This window comes from Podarcis muralis, chromosome 3, assembly GCF_964188315.1.
Source record: "Podarcis muralis chromosome 3, rPodMur119.hap1.1, whole genome shotgun sequence".
NCBI lineage: Eukaryota > Metazoa > Chordata > Lepidosauria > Squamata > Lacertidae > Podarcis > Podarcis muralis.
Genome location: NC_135657.1, coordinates 51,494,867 through 51,509,433, shown reverse-complemented (window position 1 = coordinate 51,509,433; position 14,567 = coordinate 51,494,867). Strand labels below are relative to the sequence as shown.

Genomic DNA, 14,567 nt, shown 5'->3' with positions numbered 1-14,567 from the left:
CCTCACTTACAACTTGTGAACGTACATTGATTTTTTTTAATCCTCTGTGGGGCAACTGGTGCTTTAAGCAAGATTTGTTTTAAGAAACTATGGCTTAACATTGGCTCAGTGTAATGTGTGAACCCGGCCACTGTAACGGTTCTTGCCCATCTTGCTAAGACTTATCAGGCATTGCAATAGTTCCACTGCAGGCCCCTGGTGTGCAGCAAACTCTGCACAGTAAGTTCATTTTGCATTGGATCTAGCTCGGAGCGAATTTTCATTCCACAAAGTCCCTAGCAATGTAAATGTAAATGGCAGTGTCAATATTGAGCCTGACATAAATGATAGCCTTTGAACAAATGAAATGTAGATCGCTTTATTGGATTCAATTACATATCAAATTGGACAACTTGAAAACAAAGCACAATAAAAACTGGAACACATTTATTAGGGTAACTGTTTTTGAAATCCCAACAGACATAAATATAAATAGGAGTTAGATAGTAAAAATCCTATTGTATTCAAAGAACAAGCAAACATTCTGCCATTGCCTAACCATTTTTAAAATGCTAACACAGACAGCATGTTTTAAAATTCCATGTCCTACTGCTCTGTTGTGAAAGGAAACAGAGAAAATTTGTACCACCTTCTGCTTAAGTTTGTGAAGGCCAAATAATAAAAAGGGTGGAGGTAGGAAGGACAGTGACAATTAAAGATTAAAAATATTAGTCTTTTGCCATAAAGTAAAGCAGTCTATATTTCAGTTCCAGTATTTTAATAAAATGCATTCATCTGTGTGTAAAATTCTGCAATTTCATTGTAATATATGGTTTTGAACCCATATTAAATGTTTAAATTAAATTACAAAGATAGAAGACCACTTTTAAACATGTTATGCTGTCAAATTAGAAAATACCTCCTATTTTTTTTGGGGGGGGGTAGTTTCCCATTAAGTAGCTCCAGCCATTTGATTCAGGTGAGAAACTGTGTACACAGGACTAGTTACTGCAAGTTGTTCCCTATCTACCTGAGAATACACACAGGAAGCCTGACAGGACTGCAGGTGAAGGTGTTTGTTGTGGACATAAGTGATATGGGAAGCCAATTTAAGTATTTTAACTTAAATATAGTTAAATATAGTGTCCTATAGTTTGAGTGACTAGAAAGGTTTATCATTTTTGGCAGTAGAGTTCTGAGGCAAGGAGAGGTTTGATGCACGACAAGGGAAAGTCTGAGAAAGGAGGCTTGCAGTAGTCAAGGGAGGAGGTGTCCAGAGCATGAGCTTCTAGCCCAATCCTATGCATGTCTACTCAGAAGTAAGAGCCATTGAGTTCCATGAGGCTTGTTCCTAAGTATATACAGAATGACAGTCTTAGTCAAGCATGGACCAGTTTCACAAACATTGCACAAGGGAAGAAAGAACATCAGCATACACCATATGTCATACAATCCTGTCCAGTTGATATTTATTTGTATACAAAATCCTCAGAGACAAAGAAAGTATGCAAGAAGATAAGCAAAAAAGATCTGTGCCATTTGTTAACTTTTTGTTTCGGGGTTGCATTGATCCAAGCACAATATAGGACTTCTCTCTGTGCTACTGAGCAGCTCAAATCAGTTACAGCATTTTAAACAAACTTTTAATTTGTATATGAATGTGTTTCATTTCGGCTTCCCCCCACCCTCCTCCCCGATATGAAACAAGGCACTTTTATAGCCAAGGAAAGCAAAGACGCAACTTTGTTCATCTTTTGTACAACCTTTTCTCCTGGCAAGATTTTGAATCTGTTTGCCTCTCTCTCTCTTTTTCCATGGGAACTGTTTGGTAAGAGCCGACATTAGAGCTGACAAAGCTTTGTGTGTGTTTTCCCCCTTTGCCTGGTTTCTGTGTCTGTGTGTGCAGGCATGCATTCATTAACGTAATTCCTCTACATTCAACAACGGTGCATCATAAACCAGAGAGAGAGAGAGAGAGAGAGAGAGAGAGAGAGAGAGAGAGAGAGAGAGAGAAAGAAGACCTCATAAATATTTAGATTCTCCAGTCTACCTTCCAAAGCTAAGTGGCTGGAAAAGAAGAGAGCATTTGGTAAGGACTTGGTCAAAATTAATCTGCATGTGAACCAAAATGGGTTACAAAGGGATGAAAAGGTGGTGGAAACTAGCATACAAAGCCGCAGTCTCCAGGGGGTCATTCATCTTGTTCTTGTCAATACATCCCACTCTCACTGCCTAGCTGCTTTCTGCGCATGACCAAACAGACAGGCTTTGCAAAGACAATATGGCAAAGGACTGTGTATTTTGTCCCATCGTGCAGGGCATTTAAAAAAAAAGTAAAGTAAAATGCTTTACATTTTGGGAATAGTTGCTTGGCTTTACTGCATGCCCCCTCTTTTTGCTTGCTATCTCCTTCCTCTACAAATTGGCATCTTTGCCCACAACTGTACATGCATCAACCCAAAGGGTCCACATTAAGAAATTCTTGGACACTAGTAGTTAATGCTGGAGGGGGGGGGAGTTAGATTACATGGTCTGATGAGTACAATTTGAAAATAACTTAGAAATGGCTGTTATCTATAATATGAAACAAAACTACAAAAAATGCAGGTAGTTCTTCTCTCACAGTGATATAAGTAAAAATGCAATAGAAAATATCCACCTTTGCAGAAACCTTAGTTAGCTCGTGTGATTTATATCTTATTCTGGTACTTACAAGAAAACAAAGGCAGTAACAAATACTTATGCTTATTTGAGAATTAACATGAACTGATATTCTGCTTTCACACAGAGGATTAATGAGGGTTTGTTCCAAGAATATGTGCCATGCTACAGTAGAATAATGCCACAGCATAAATCAGATAGTAAGCATGAAACATACTTAATGCACACACATCAATTTGTATTTATATTATACTCTGAATTGGCTTAGCTCTATATATTCAAAACTTTCAAATTGCCCCAAAGCATTTGCAGGGTTTCTCTTGCAATCTGGGATGAACAGGGTTCAAAACTTTGCTTGCCTGTGAAGTTCCCTGAAAAATTACTTTCTTTTGGTCTACCCTACCTTGCAGGATTGCTCTGAGGATAATATGCACAGTAACTCTTTATATGCTGTCTCAAATATCTTGGGTGGCCTACAGATGTGATACAGCAGGGGTGCCCAATTTTTTCAAAGGCCAGATTTGAAGAAGTGAACATGCATGGGGGCCGACCAAACTTGTTGAGCTTTTTTAAGGATTTGACCCCGACAAATAAACTGCCACAGGGGCCGGATAAAACCAGCTGGGGGGCCGGATTAGGCGCCCCCAGAACGGACTTTGGACATGCCTGTGATAGAGCAATAAATAATGTGAAGACTTTGAACTGAGCATGTGAACTGTCACCACAGAGGTTGTCAACTCTATTTGTGACGATGCACGATGGTTGATTTACACAAAGGAACTCAGTATTTGATGTTACAATTGAATGATGAATGTGCATGTGAAGACCAGCCCTTGTTCAAATCTATTACTTCCATGTTTACTGCCTGGGAGACAAATTGAATCAGAACTGTAAGCAGGAGACACACACACCACAGTAGCCCAAATTAGCCCTTTCCAGTTTTCAGTAGAGCTGTACTATTACTTCCGCAGTCACCTGTCCATAGATACAATCTAAATGGCAATGGCCATTTTCCCACAGCACTATATCACCAACTCCTGTTCAGTTTTTTATCTGCTAGAATTCTAAAATCGTTCTGGAAGTGTTGCTTTCTCGCTTATTATGCCCCATCTTGTACTTGTGCGTTTTGAGTTTCATATGTGTAGGAATGTGATGTTATACACGCCTTTGCAAATCTCATTTTGTCACTATGTACAATGGCTGGAATCTAAAGAGCTGCTTAAGATTCATGCAAAGGACTTCCATCCTTGTTTGAATAGCTGACCCCAATGTCACGGCTTTCGAAACTCCTCTCATTTTCAAAAGAAGTTTGCCATGCGGCATAAGGTATTTGAGAAAAACAAAGTCTAGAGCACTCTTCAGCTGATACAACTGGTTGCATAGTTCTTTTATTTCAGGAAAACATTTTGCTCAGCAGTGTTGGGACTACAGAAACCACCTCAAAATGATTCAAAGCTGTTGAAGGGACTATCCAAGTTCTTGGCATGATGGAAAATGGAAAGAGAACTGACAAATGCAGTGGAGAAGATACATGGGTTTTTTGTTCGTATTAGTATAAAAACAGATTTTATACAAATACTTGGAGCCAGACTTTAGAGCAGTGGAGTTCTGCTACATGACACTCCCACTGGCAGAAGGGAGATGATTTTGAAAAACATATTGTCATGAATTCCCCCTTCTCCATGCAACCCGTTGCTTCTGAAAGTCTATTCTGGAATGTAAGAGAACCTTCTGTAAGTGGGAGGGGCATTTGGGCCTGCAAGACGAATTTAGAGGCAATAATCCCTTCCCCTTCTGCCACTGGGAACATGTTGGATTCGAAGAGTCCACTCATTTGCACAAGGAGGGCATGTCTGGATTTACCTTGTGGATAATATTCAACTTAAGTTTTGCTCAGATCAGACAAACTGAAATGAATGAAAAATGGCTAAGTAGGTCCATTAATTTCAGTGGGTCTACTCTGATTAAAACTTAGTTGAATACCACTTTGTGTGCTTTTGTTACTCACAGTCCAACATGGAGAGAGACTTATAGTTAAGTCCTAGAAGTCTTTCTTCATTTGTGTTGGGACTCGGGAGTAGCAGACACATGTAGTTAAGTTGTATTCAAGGTCACAAGTCACAACTTTCTGAATCATCATGGAATATGCAGGGGAGAGATTGTGCTGGACCACCAAGGGGCAAGATTTTCCATCTGTCTGCCCCACCCCTTGACTGGGGCCTTAATAAGAAAGAGCAGCTCCCTAAGGGTTTTCTCCTGCTCTCCCTGACATTTTTGTGGGAACTAAAACTTTGCCTTTAGCAGGATTATGAATGTATTTTGATTGTAGTTTTTTATAAAAAAATGTATTTGTTATCCTAAACTTTTCTAAGCTGCATTTTTTTATTTGAAATTTGTTTTTGTGCATAAACCACCTGCTGCCTTGGGGGTCTTTTTGTCAAAAAGGCAGTACAGAAATAAACTATTTATTTGCCCAGTACTGCTATCAGCATTTCTCAGAAAAAGCGGTATATGTCTAGATCAATCAGAATGGGAGTGCTGATTTCTTGATTCTGAATCAGTTTACACATGACTGGAGAAATCCAATCTGCTTGGTTACTTACATATTTAGTGCTTGAACCTGGACATTATGAATATTCTTAAACCTCTAAATAGGGTCAATGCCATTTGGGGTGGTGTGAATCCAAGGTTACATCATTCTAGAACTAAAAGTGTATATGACAAGCGCTTGGCTAACTGAAAACAGAAATCTAGAGCACTGTAAATACAGCTTCAATTATTTGGAACCAATTTGTTCTGGTTTCTGACCCATTTTTCACACGGAAACTGCCTTTATGGAGAAGCACATCGGGAGTACATCTCTACTAATTTCCCAGTTCTATGTTTCTTTCAATACTATCAACCATGGAATCCTTCTGGGCAGGCTTTCTATACAGGGAGTTGATGGCATGGTGTTTTGCTGGTGGTTCTCTTTCCATATCTCAGGTGCCAAGAACGCAGGTTGTTCCGCCACCCTTAGAAACCTCTGGGGTGGGGTGGGGAGCCAAAGAGGGAACATTGCTTTCAGCAGCCTCTAAGTTGTGGAACTCACTTCTCATAGAATTGCATCTGGCACCATCATTATGCAGCTTTTGGCAAATGCTGAAGATGCAACCCTTTACCCTAGCTTGAGATGTATATTTGTAGGGCCAATCTTGTTTCTCTAATTTTAAGTTGCTTTCAACTATTTTTAATATTGGTGATACCCACCATGGGACCCTGGAGTGAAGAATGGGTAATAGTAGTAATTAATTAATTAATTAAAACAACAACAACAACAACAACAATACCTGCAGAGCCAATTCAAGAAGATGGTGCTGGGGAAATACTGTTTAATGCTGTGGCATTTATGCTATGGCATCCCACAAGATTATCTTGTCCTCTTCTACATAAAATCTTTTGAGAGGTAGCATTCAACTCTCTTTCTCCTTTATATAAGATTCAGATGAGGCAACAGAAGTACTGAATTAGTGTCCAGATGACTTCAATGTGGGTGAACAAATTGAAGCTCAGTCATGACAAGAAAGTGGAGGTGAACACCGTATCCCATAGTCGAATTCGACTGGACGTACCTTACCTTTGTCCTACCGGTTGCTATGCTTCCAGGATAAAAATATATAAGCCATGTTTTTGTAATCTCCAAATTAGGTACTACAGTATTCTGTACTTGAAGCTGCCATTGAAGATTGATATGGCACCATTCAGAATACAGCAGCTAGGCAACAAAAATGGAACTGAACATTAGGAATATAACTTGCCTCCTCTGGCTTCAGGTTCATCTCCAAACACTATTCAAGCACTGATGCTAAACTTTAAAACCATACATGGTGTGGGAACCTGGGCACCTGAGGGAGCATTAACCTGTCTGCACATTACTATCTTTTTCAGGTGCTTCTGTCATCTGAAGCAAGTGCCTGTGGAGAAGATACCCTGAATTGTGGAACTTCATTGCCATAGAGTCTAACTAGTGAAAACACTCATTTTTTTTGCATCAGGTAGAGACTATAAAACTGAAGGTTGTTATAAGGTACAAAGATTTTTTAAATAAACAAGTAGAAATGGGCTTTTCACTGTATTTGATAATTGTATTTTGTGATATACCCAAGCATCAATTGGTGGGGGTGGGTGGTATAAAATTACATTTATTACTATCACACAGGAGACTGGATTTCTAAAACAATTTCCTAATTCTGTAAGTGAACAGATGACCATGTGAAAGGCATACATTCAAACAACAAACGAAAACCTTGCTTAAAGCAAACAAACAGGAAGGACCTCACAACACACACTCATTTTAAATTTGAACTCTAGAAGCTGGTTCTTCTGTTACATGAGCAATATATTGTATTCCCCTTTCTCATCCAAAAACAGAACAGCCACTATCTTTTTTCTATAGAATAATTTTTTTTATATTTAAGTCTCCACACAGTAACAATAAACATTTTTGCAAAGAATCCTAGCAGGTGATTTATTTGGCGGCCTGTGTGAAGTGAGTTGCCACTTTGCTAAAAATTTGACCATCCAAATGTGGAACAAAGCTGAAAATCAGGTCAGCACTTGTAGTAAGTCAGAGGAATGTTTCAAGAGTGTCAATAGACTTTTGGCAGATGAAATGATCAAAATGAAGCCAGAAAATGCTCACAGTTCCTTTTTTATTTTTTTGTGTGTGACCCTGTGTGAGTTGCAACAGTGAAGAAAGCACTCTTGAGAAGCACTTAAAAGAAGACAGAATATGATAGACTAGGTAGGTGCAGAATGTGGCCCTCAAGGCACCTGCACTTTGCCACTATTAATGCCTCAGCTAGCTGGCAAATTCTGCAAAGATTATTACAAACCGGAGCCATTTTCTATTTTAGGGTAGGAAAAGGAAGGAAGCTAGCAAAACAAAGCTATGAGATTGGGTCACACCCAGGGAATGTGTGATCACCAGATTTGATGCGACAAGGTCACATGGAGAATTATGTCTCCCCTTTGTTGCCATTTCAATGGGAAGAACAGACTAATCCCATGGCAATTTGAGCAGTTGCCTAGTGACAATATTAAACAAGACTCATGAAAGCATCAGGATCTTCCTGAAAAGAACATGAGAGCAGGCAAGTTGTGCACATGTGTAAATGAGGGGTAGCCACATGGAGGAGAGTGAAAGAATATGCCATTGGATCCATAAACAAAGCAACAGAGGGGTAAAAAGAACAGAACTCTAGATTAAACAAATGCCTTTTAGATTGCCTGCAGAAGTACTTGTGTGTTTCAAGGCACAGACAGAGGTCTTTAACCTAAACAATGATCATTGATCACACTAATCATAGATGGTAGAGTTGGAAGGGGCCACAAGGGTCATCTAGTCCAACCCTCTGCAATGCAGAAATCCTTTTCCCAGTGTAGGGTTTGATCCCATGACCCTGAGGTTTAGAGTCTCATGCTGTACTAGCTGAGCTATCCCAGCTGTATTAAGGTAAAGGTACCCCTGCCCGTACGGGCCAGTCTTGACAGACTCTAGGGGGCCAGCGCTGTCCGGAGACACTTCCGGGTCACGTGGCCAGCGTGACAAAGCTGCATCTGGAGAGCCAGCGCAGCACACGGAAACACCGTTTACCTTCCCGCCAGTAAGCGGTCCCTATTTATCTACTTGCACCGGGGGGTGCTTTCGAACTGCTAGGTTGGCAGGCGCTGGGACCGAGCAATGGGAGCGCACCCCGCCGCGGGGATTCGAACTGCCAACCTTTCGATCGGCAAGCCCTAGGCGCTGAGGCTTTTACCCACAGCGCCACCCGCGTCCCTATCCCAGCTGTATTAAATCAGCTGAATTCTGAAGGATCAGTTCAAAGACTTTCTGTTTGGTGCTTCAGGCCTCTTCACATACTTCTAAAGCTACAAACAAAAAGGGCCAAACTAGACATGATGGGATCCACCATGCTAACGGGTCATGTCTGAAAACAGGGTATGCAAAGTGGGTTTTACAACAAAAGTTGAGCTGAATGCTCCATCTTACTGTTGCCACATACATTTTTATCCCAGCCTGGCTGCAATCACAAAACATGTGAGAAACGATGGAAAGAAACAATGTTTGAAGTGATGGAGAGTGAGTGGGTGGTGGTGATGGTAAGCAATCGTAGGGATGTTATTTTCACCCACGGGTCCCTCTCATTGTAAAAAGTGGACCCTCGTGGTTTTAGATGAAAATGGGGCAGACATGAATAGCCAGATGTGGCTGCTACTGTCACATCTAGTTTGGCCCTGTAGTACATGTTTTAACATGTGATTTTGTTAAAGTGCTTATCTCTGGCTACCTCTAAGCAAGCATGTTTAGGATGGGGCTATGAGGTACTGTTTTTTCTAGATCTGAAAAGAAGAAGCCACATTGAAAGAAAACATTTTAAAAGCTTAGCCTATACATTTGTAAAGTTTGTTTTTCTATCATATATATTAAGCAGATGCAAAAAGAAGGAAAAAAGAGTACCTTACACTTGAAAACAAATAATATTCCATATGCACAACTTCCCTCTAAATTTCAGGGCAGATGTTTCATTGAATTTGACATTAGCCCTGTAAAGCACTAGTACTCACATCAGTTCTTGGGGGAAGTACCATATTTTGATTCACAAAATAATTGGATGCATTCATAAGGATAATACTGTATAAATGCAGTTCTTTAAAATAGCTTTGCCACGTAATAAATATTATCAATATCCCTTTGTTTAAATATGGAGAACTGCATAAACAAACAAGAACTTCTCTCATATTTACCTTAATGTGTTTTACACATCAATTTTTAGTAGGAATTTCTGAGTAACACTCTAAACCTGAGCACACTTCTGTAGGGCAAGACTTGTTGAACAAAGTGCAACATGCTTTTGAATAAATAGGGGACACGTGCTTGGCAAGTCTATTTGAATTATTTTCAGGAAAATATGCCTCACCTAGAATAGAAATCTGTCTTGCAGTCTGATCCTGTGTACATTTTCTCAGAATGCTTCAGAGAAGTAAATAAACACTTCCATGAAAGTGTGTATGGGATTGATTCTATTTTTAAGGCATTTTTGGGGGGGAGGTGGAACATCACTGTATAAGGAGGGAACCAACATGAATGTTAACACCGAAAAAAGTAATACATGATCATACAGAGGTATGTGGGTGTGACGACTGAGAAAAGAAAAGGAATCCGGTTACTTCTGTATGATCTGTTTCACGTGTGTTGCGGCTGAACAAGCAGCAAAAAAGGCGTCCACCTTGGAACAACGAAAGAAAGACAATGTCTGCCCTCTGAAATACTGCTTATATTCACATTTACGTAAATTTGATGTAAATAGGGGTGAATTTAAAAGGAGAGAGAACTTGTGGCGTCGATGCGGCTGCGGTACGCGTTGGAAACCCTGAGAAAGAGAAGCGGGTGGGGGAAGAGAAGGGAGAATCCGTGCAGCCCGTTTGGGTGGGTGAGGGAGGGCGGTCTGGAGGCTTGCAAATTCCGCGGACCACAATGACAGTTGCAGGATCAGGTAACACCCGTCCTTGGCTGAAAGAGGCGGGGGGGGGGGGTGCTTAGGAGAGGTTTAAGCACTGAAAACCTCGTGGGGGGGGGGAGCAGCAGGTGACGGGCTTCGTTTCGTATGCCAAGTTGCCTCCTTGGTCGAGCATGCAAGAGCCGGGAGGAAGGCGAGGACGGGCTTCTGCGCTTGGAGGGAGAGGGCGGTCCTGGATGGAAAAGCAACGGTCCGCGCCTACCCAGCGCGACTCCCCACCCCTTTTAAAGGATGCAGACAACGGGGCCGCGGTCGGCTTCTGTTTTTGTGCGGCGGCTGCCGTGCACGCCAGACTTCAGGGACACCAAGAGAAAGCCCTTGCGTGCTGGGCTTGGGAGCGACCCCCGCGTCATTCCGCACGGGCTTGCCCCCAAGGGAGAGCGCCCATGGAGGGGGGGAGCCGAGGCCCTCTGGGTGGGTGTGGGGGCAGGCGAGCCACACGCAGGTTCCTGCCTCCGCCTCATTCACAAGGATGCTCGCCCCGTGTGGTCGTTAAAACAGCGCCACTCTGCCGCTCCACCGGCGCCTCCGAGGGGAAGGAAAGGTGCTCCTGAGGGGAGGGATCCCGCCAGGCAGAGGCCAGCAGGCCCGGGAGCAAAAGGCAGTCTCGTGCGGGGAAAGTCCCCGCGTGAGGCGCCCGCGAGCAGCGCGCGGGAGGGCTGAGTTGGCCGCGAGGCGCGCCAACGGCCGAGCATCGCGCTGCCACGAGCGGCTGGCTCGGCTGTGCTGCGATCCTGTGGTAAAAGGACGACGCAGCTCCACGCGTCAGGAGAGCCAGCGGGCGACACGTGCACACAACATATCGCAACGTCGGTGGAGAGTGAACGCGAGCCGAGCAAAGGAGAGTTCGCCAACGGGCGCATGTGCCTCGAGCTCCTTTCCCCCACGGAGAAACCGCTCTTCCCCCATGCCGCTTCAAGGGGATAGAACAAAATTACTCTGGTCTCTCGCTCTGCGCAGGCGCACGGGCTCCATTCAGCCTCGCCCCTCCCATTCCATTCCAACGCTTGGGGAGAAACAGGGAGAGGGGCAGGGCCGCGGCACAATTGAAAGCGCGCGCGAGGGAGCGCGCGTATCCGTATCCCTCTAGGCGCATGCGTCTTAGTTAGAACCGCGACACAACCAGGACTTCCCCCCGCCACCGGCACGTGACAGGGCCCCGCCCCAACGTAAGATCGGTGAAGTAACAAGAGTTTCTTTAAGGAGTTTCTAATCTCGTGCGCTCAGACGATTTTTCGTAGAAATTCGGCGGTGGTGGTGGGGGGAGGCGCCAGCCAATGGTAACGCGCACGCGCGCCAAAAGCAACAACACCTTGCCCCCCCTCCCCTCATATACATGTCGAACGTAAAAGTAGTCTTAAGGCGGCGGCACGAGATTGCTCGTGCGCGCGCGCGCCCTCGTCACACCGAAGCAGACACATATACAGTATTGCGTTGTGTGTGTATATATCCGTGTGCGCAGCGCCGCCGCGTTCTTTTTGGCGCGCGGTACTTGGAGCTCACCCCCCCCCGCCCCCCATCCCCGCCGAGTTCCGCTCTGTTCTTCGTCAGGCGAGTCCCCAAGTCTCTCAGTAGGGGCGGGGCGGCCTGAGTCCGCCAAGTGGCGCTGCCGCCGCCGCCGCCGCTCGCTGATTAACGGCCGCCCCGCCCCTGCCTCCTTCGCTGCTGCCGCCCCTCCCCCGCGCCCTCCCCTTCCCGCCGCCGCCGTTGCTTGCCTGCTACTGCCGCCGCCAGCGCTGAACTGAAGCGAACTCCGGAGCGAACTGAGGAGGAGAAAGGCGAAGGAAGAAGAGGAGGAGGCACCGCGGCGGCGGCGGCAGGACAGAGACTCGCCAGCCACAAGCAAACGGCACCAGCGGGAGGGGAGGGAGGCAGGCGGAGCGGGAGGCGAGGCGGCGGCATCACCACCACCAGCAGCAGCAGAAGCAGCACCACCGGTGGCCGGGAACAGCCTTACAAGCGGCGGCGGCGGAGAGGACTCCTCGCGAAACAGTAGCCAAGCCCGCCCCCCGTTTGCCTGCCCGCCTCCCTCCCTCCCTTCCCCGCCGCGGAGACAGACCAGGGGGCAGCAGCAGCAGCAGCGCCGAGGAGAAGGAACCGCGGCCAACGTCTGCGTGTGCGGCGGCGGCGGGTGAGAGGAGGCGAAGCGGGCGGCGGCGGCGAGGGAAACACCGGAGACTGCGCCGGCCGCGGGCGCACGGCGCTGTGGGGAAAGGCTTCCCGCGGGAGCGGCGACTGGAAACAGGGAGAAACGGCGGCGGCGGAGGAAGACTAGGGCGCAGCCCTCCGTGGTGGTGGTGGAGGCGGAGGGGTTGGGGGGGGTCACCGAGTTTCCCCCTCTTATTTTTTTCCTCCTCTCTCTGTCTCGCCCGGGACCCAGTGGCGTGTGCTTTGGTGGCTTCTTCGTTGACGGCGCCCCCCTTTTCCCCGCTCCCTCGTTTTCCTCCTTCTCACCCCCCCCGGTTTTAGGGGGGGGAAAGGCCTCCTCCCCCCCTCGCGCTTCAAGCCCACATAACACACACCCCGTCTCTTTCCCCGCCTGGCGGGCGCCCAGTGCGGTGGTTGGGCGAGTGCTGGTGCGGGCGCTCGCTCGCTCTCTCCCTGCGCTTGGAATATGGTTGGGGAAATGGAAACCAAGGAGAAGCCCAAACCGAGCCCCGATTACCTGATGCAGCTGATGAACGACAAGAAGCTCATGAGCAGCCTCCCCAACTTCTGCGGGATATTCAACCACCTCGAGAGGCTGTTGGACGAAGGTAAATGCACCTCCCCACCCCCACCCCCGAAAAATCAAGAGCAGCTCTCTCTTTTTAGCCGTGGCTGTGAGGGGAAAACCGGTTGTTTCTCTATTGGGCCTCTACACCCTATACGGGATCCCCTTTGCCCTTCCCTCTCCCGTCCCGAAACGGGGGGTAGACTCTCCTCCCTTTCAATGGCGTCTTTCGGCCTTTCCTTCCCCCGTAAACAAAGGGGAGAGAAGCGGGAAGTCCCTTCGCAGAAGTTTCGGCCTTTGGGGACGAGACGCTCGGGGAGGGAATAAAGTGTGGCTTTGTTGCGTTCCCTCATTTTTTCTGCGTAGCTGCGTTTTTAACCGAGGGGGAAACGTCGCCGCCTCATTGAGGGGGGGAAAGAAGGGGGGAGGGGAGCGAAAGAGCCCGGGAGGTGGTTTTATTTTGGAAAGGGTGGGAAAAGAGAGTTCTGAGGATTACGGTAGAAAAAAAAGTACGAAGGCGAAGTAGGCCGGGTGGCATGATTCATAGAAGTACTTGTGAACGAGTTTGCAGCCCGAAGAAATGAGGAACGGGGCGCTCTTGTTGTCGAGATTTGCCTGGGAGGGAGGTGGTGCAAACCCATTGCTGAGACTGGAGGGCTTAGCTCTCTCCTCCCCTGTTGGGTGGTTTCTCCGTCACAAAAAAGGAGTTTGTGCTTCAAGTTTGTGAGTAAACAGACCAAACTTTACTAGGCTTTGCCTTGGAAGAGTTTACACTGAAGAATAAGCGACTCGGGTGTCAAGAACAAAACGCCAGTGGCGTTGTTAAATACCCACCGCACGTTCCAGGCCATACTCCTAATCCTCCTGTTCCCACTCCCAGTCTGTAAAGTCACTTTTGTGGAATTAAGACCTAAGTTTTTACTGTAATCTGTGGTGTAACTCTTAGCACACTTCAAAGTTTTTTGGTTTTTTTGTTTAAAAAATCCTAATTGAATGCTTTCAAATGGCTTGAGGATTACACCCAAAGGCTTTGCAAAACAGTGCTCTCTTGTCTTATTTTTTAATCACGTGTTGACTTCACTTGGATCTGAACCTGATTCCTTCTCCTCAAATCAAAACCCTGTCCCGAGAAATCATGAGTTTTGGCGTCCTGTGAATTTTATGGGGGTAGTTTAAAACTTCAGTAGTTAGATATGAAAGATGTTGACATCTAATTTCAGTCATGGTTTTGGGTATTTTATTTTTCCAATTGAGAAAAGTTTATGCATAGTTTAAAATGGCCTTTGAAGGGTTTGTCTGCACTTGAATTGGAAACGCTGTTAAGCATTTGTTTGATGTAAATAGTTGTGGGATGTTGATTTACAAACTGGAATTTTATTTCTGACTCTTGTTGGGATAACACTACTATAAATGAGACAGACATTGAAAGGATGCTATTTAGTAAGTAGCTTCAGATTGTTAACATTTTTTCAGGAAGATTCCGTAGTATGAAATTAAGATACGAATTTGAGCAGTAGCTTCTAAAGTAACTAAATTGAGCACAGTTATAACAATGGATTGAAAAAGTTACTGAATCATCAGTTTGATCTGGAAAAGGGAGGCACAGCGACTTTGTCACAAGAACAAAAGAGCAGAACATCTCTGGTGTCAAAAGG

General features: G+C 45.5%; 1 protein-coding gene and 1 long non-coding RNA gene across 13 annotated transcripts in view; one reads left to right on the top strand and one right to left on the bottom strand.

Annotated features, from left to right (window-relative positions):
* Positions 1-342: 342 nt before the first annotated feature.
* LOC114594317 (uncharacterized) lies at positions 343-11,729 on the bottom strand. Its single transcript, XR_003705954.2, has 2 exons — positions 9,965-11,729; positions 343-1,330 (listed from the first exon to the last, which is right to left on the bottom strand). It is a non-coding gene; the product is annotated as an uncharacterized LOC114594317 (long non-coding RNA).
* Positions 11,730-11,862: 133 nt separating this feature from the next.
* The window catches only part of QKI (QKI, KH domain containing RNA binding), a 109,530-nt gene continuing 106,825 nt past the window's right edge, over positions 11,863-14,567 (top strand). For 5 of the 12 annotated variants that reach the window (XR_003705952.2, XR_013392209.1, XR_013392208.1 and 2 more), the window contains exon 1: positions 11,875-12,955. Coding sequence is in view for 8 of the 12 variants with exons in the window: in XM_028723854.2 (XP_028579687.1) it covers positions 12,814-12,955 (142 nt within the window). In the remaining 4 variants the exon portion in view is untranslated. Of the gene's footprint in view, positions 12,956-14,567 lie in introns of all 12 variants that reach the window. The other 7 variants (XM_028723852.2, XM_028723850.2, XM_077925843.1 and 4 more) reach the window with 6 other exon arrangements.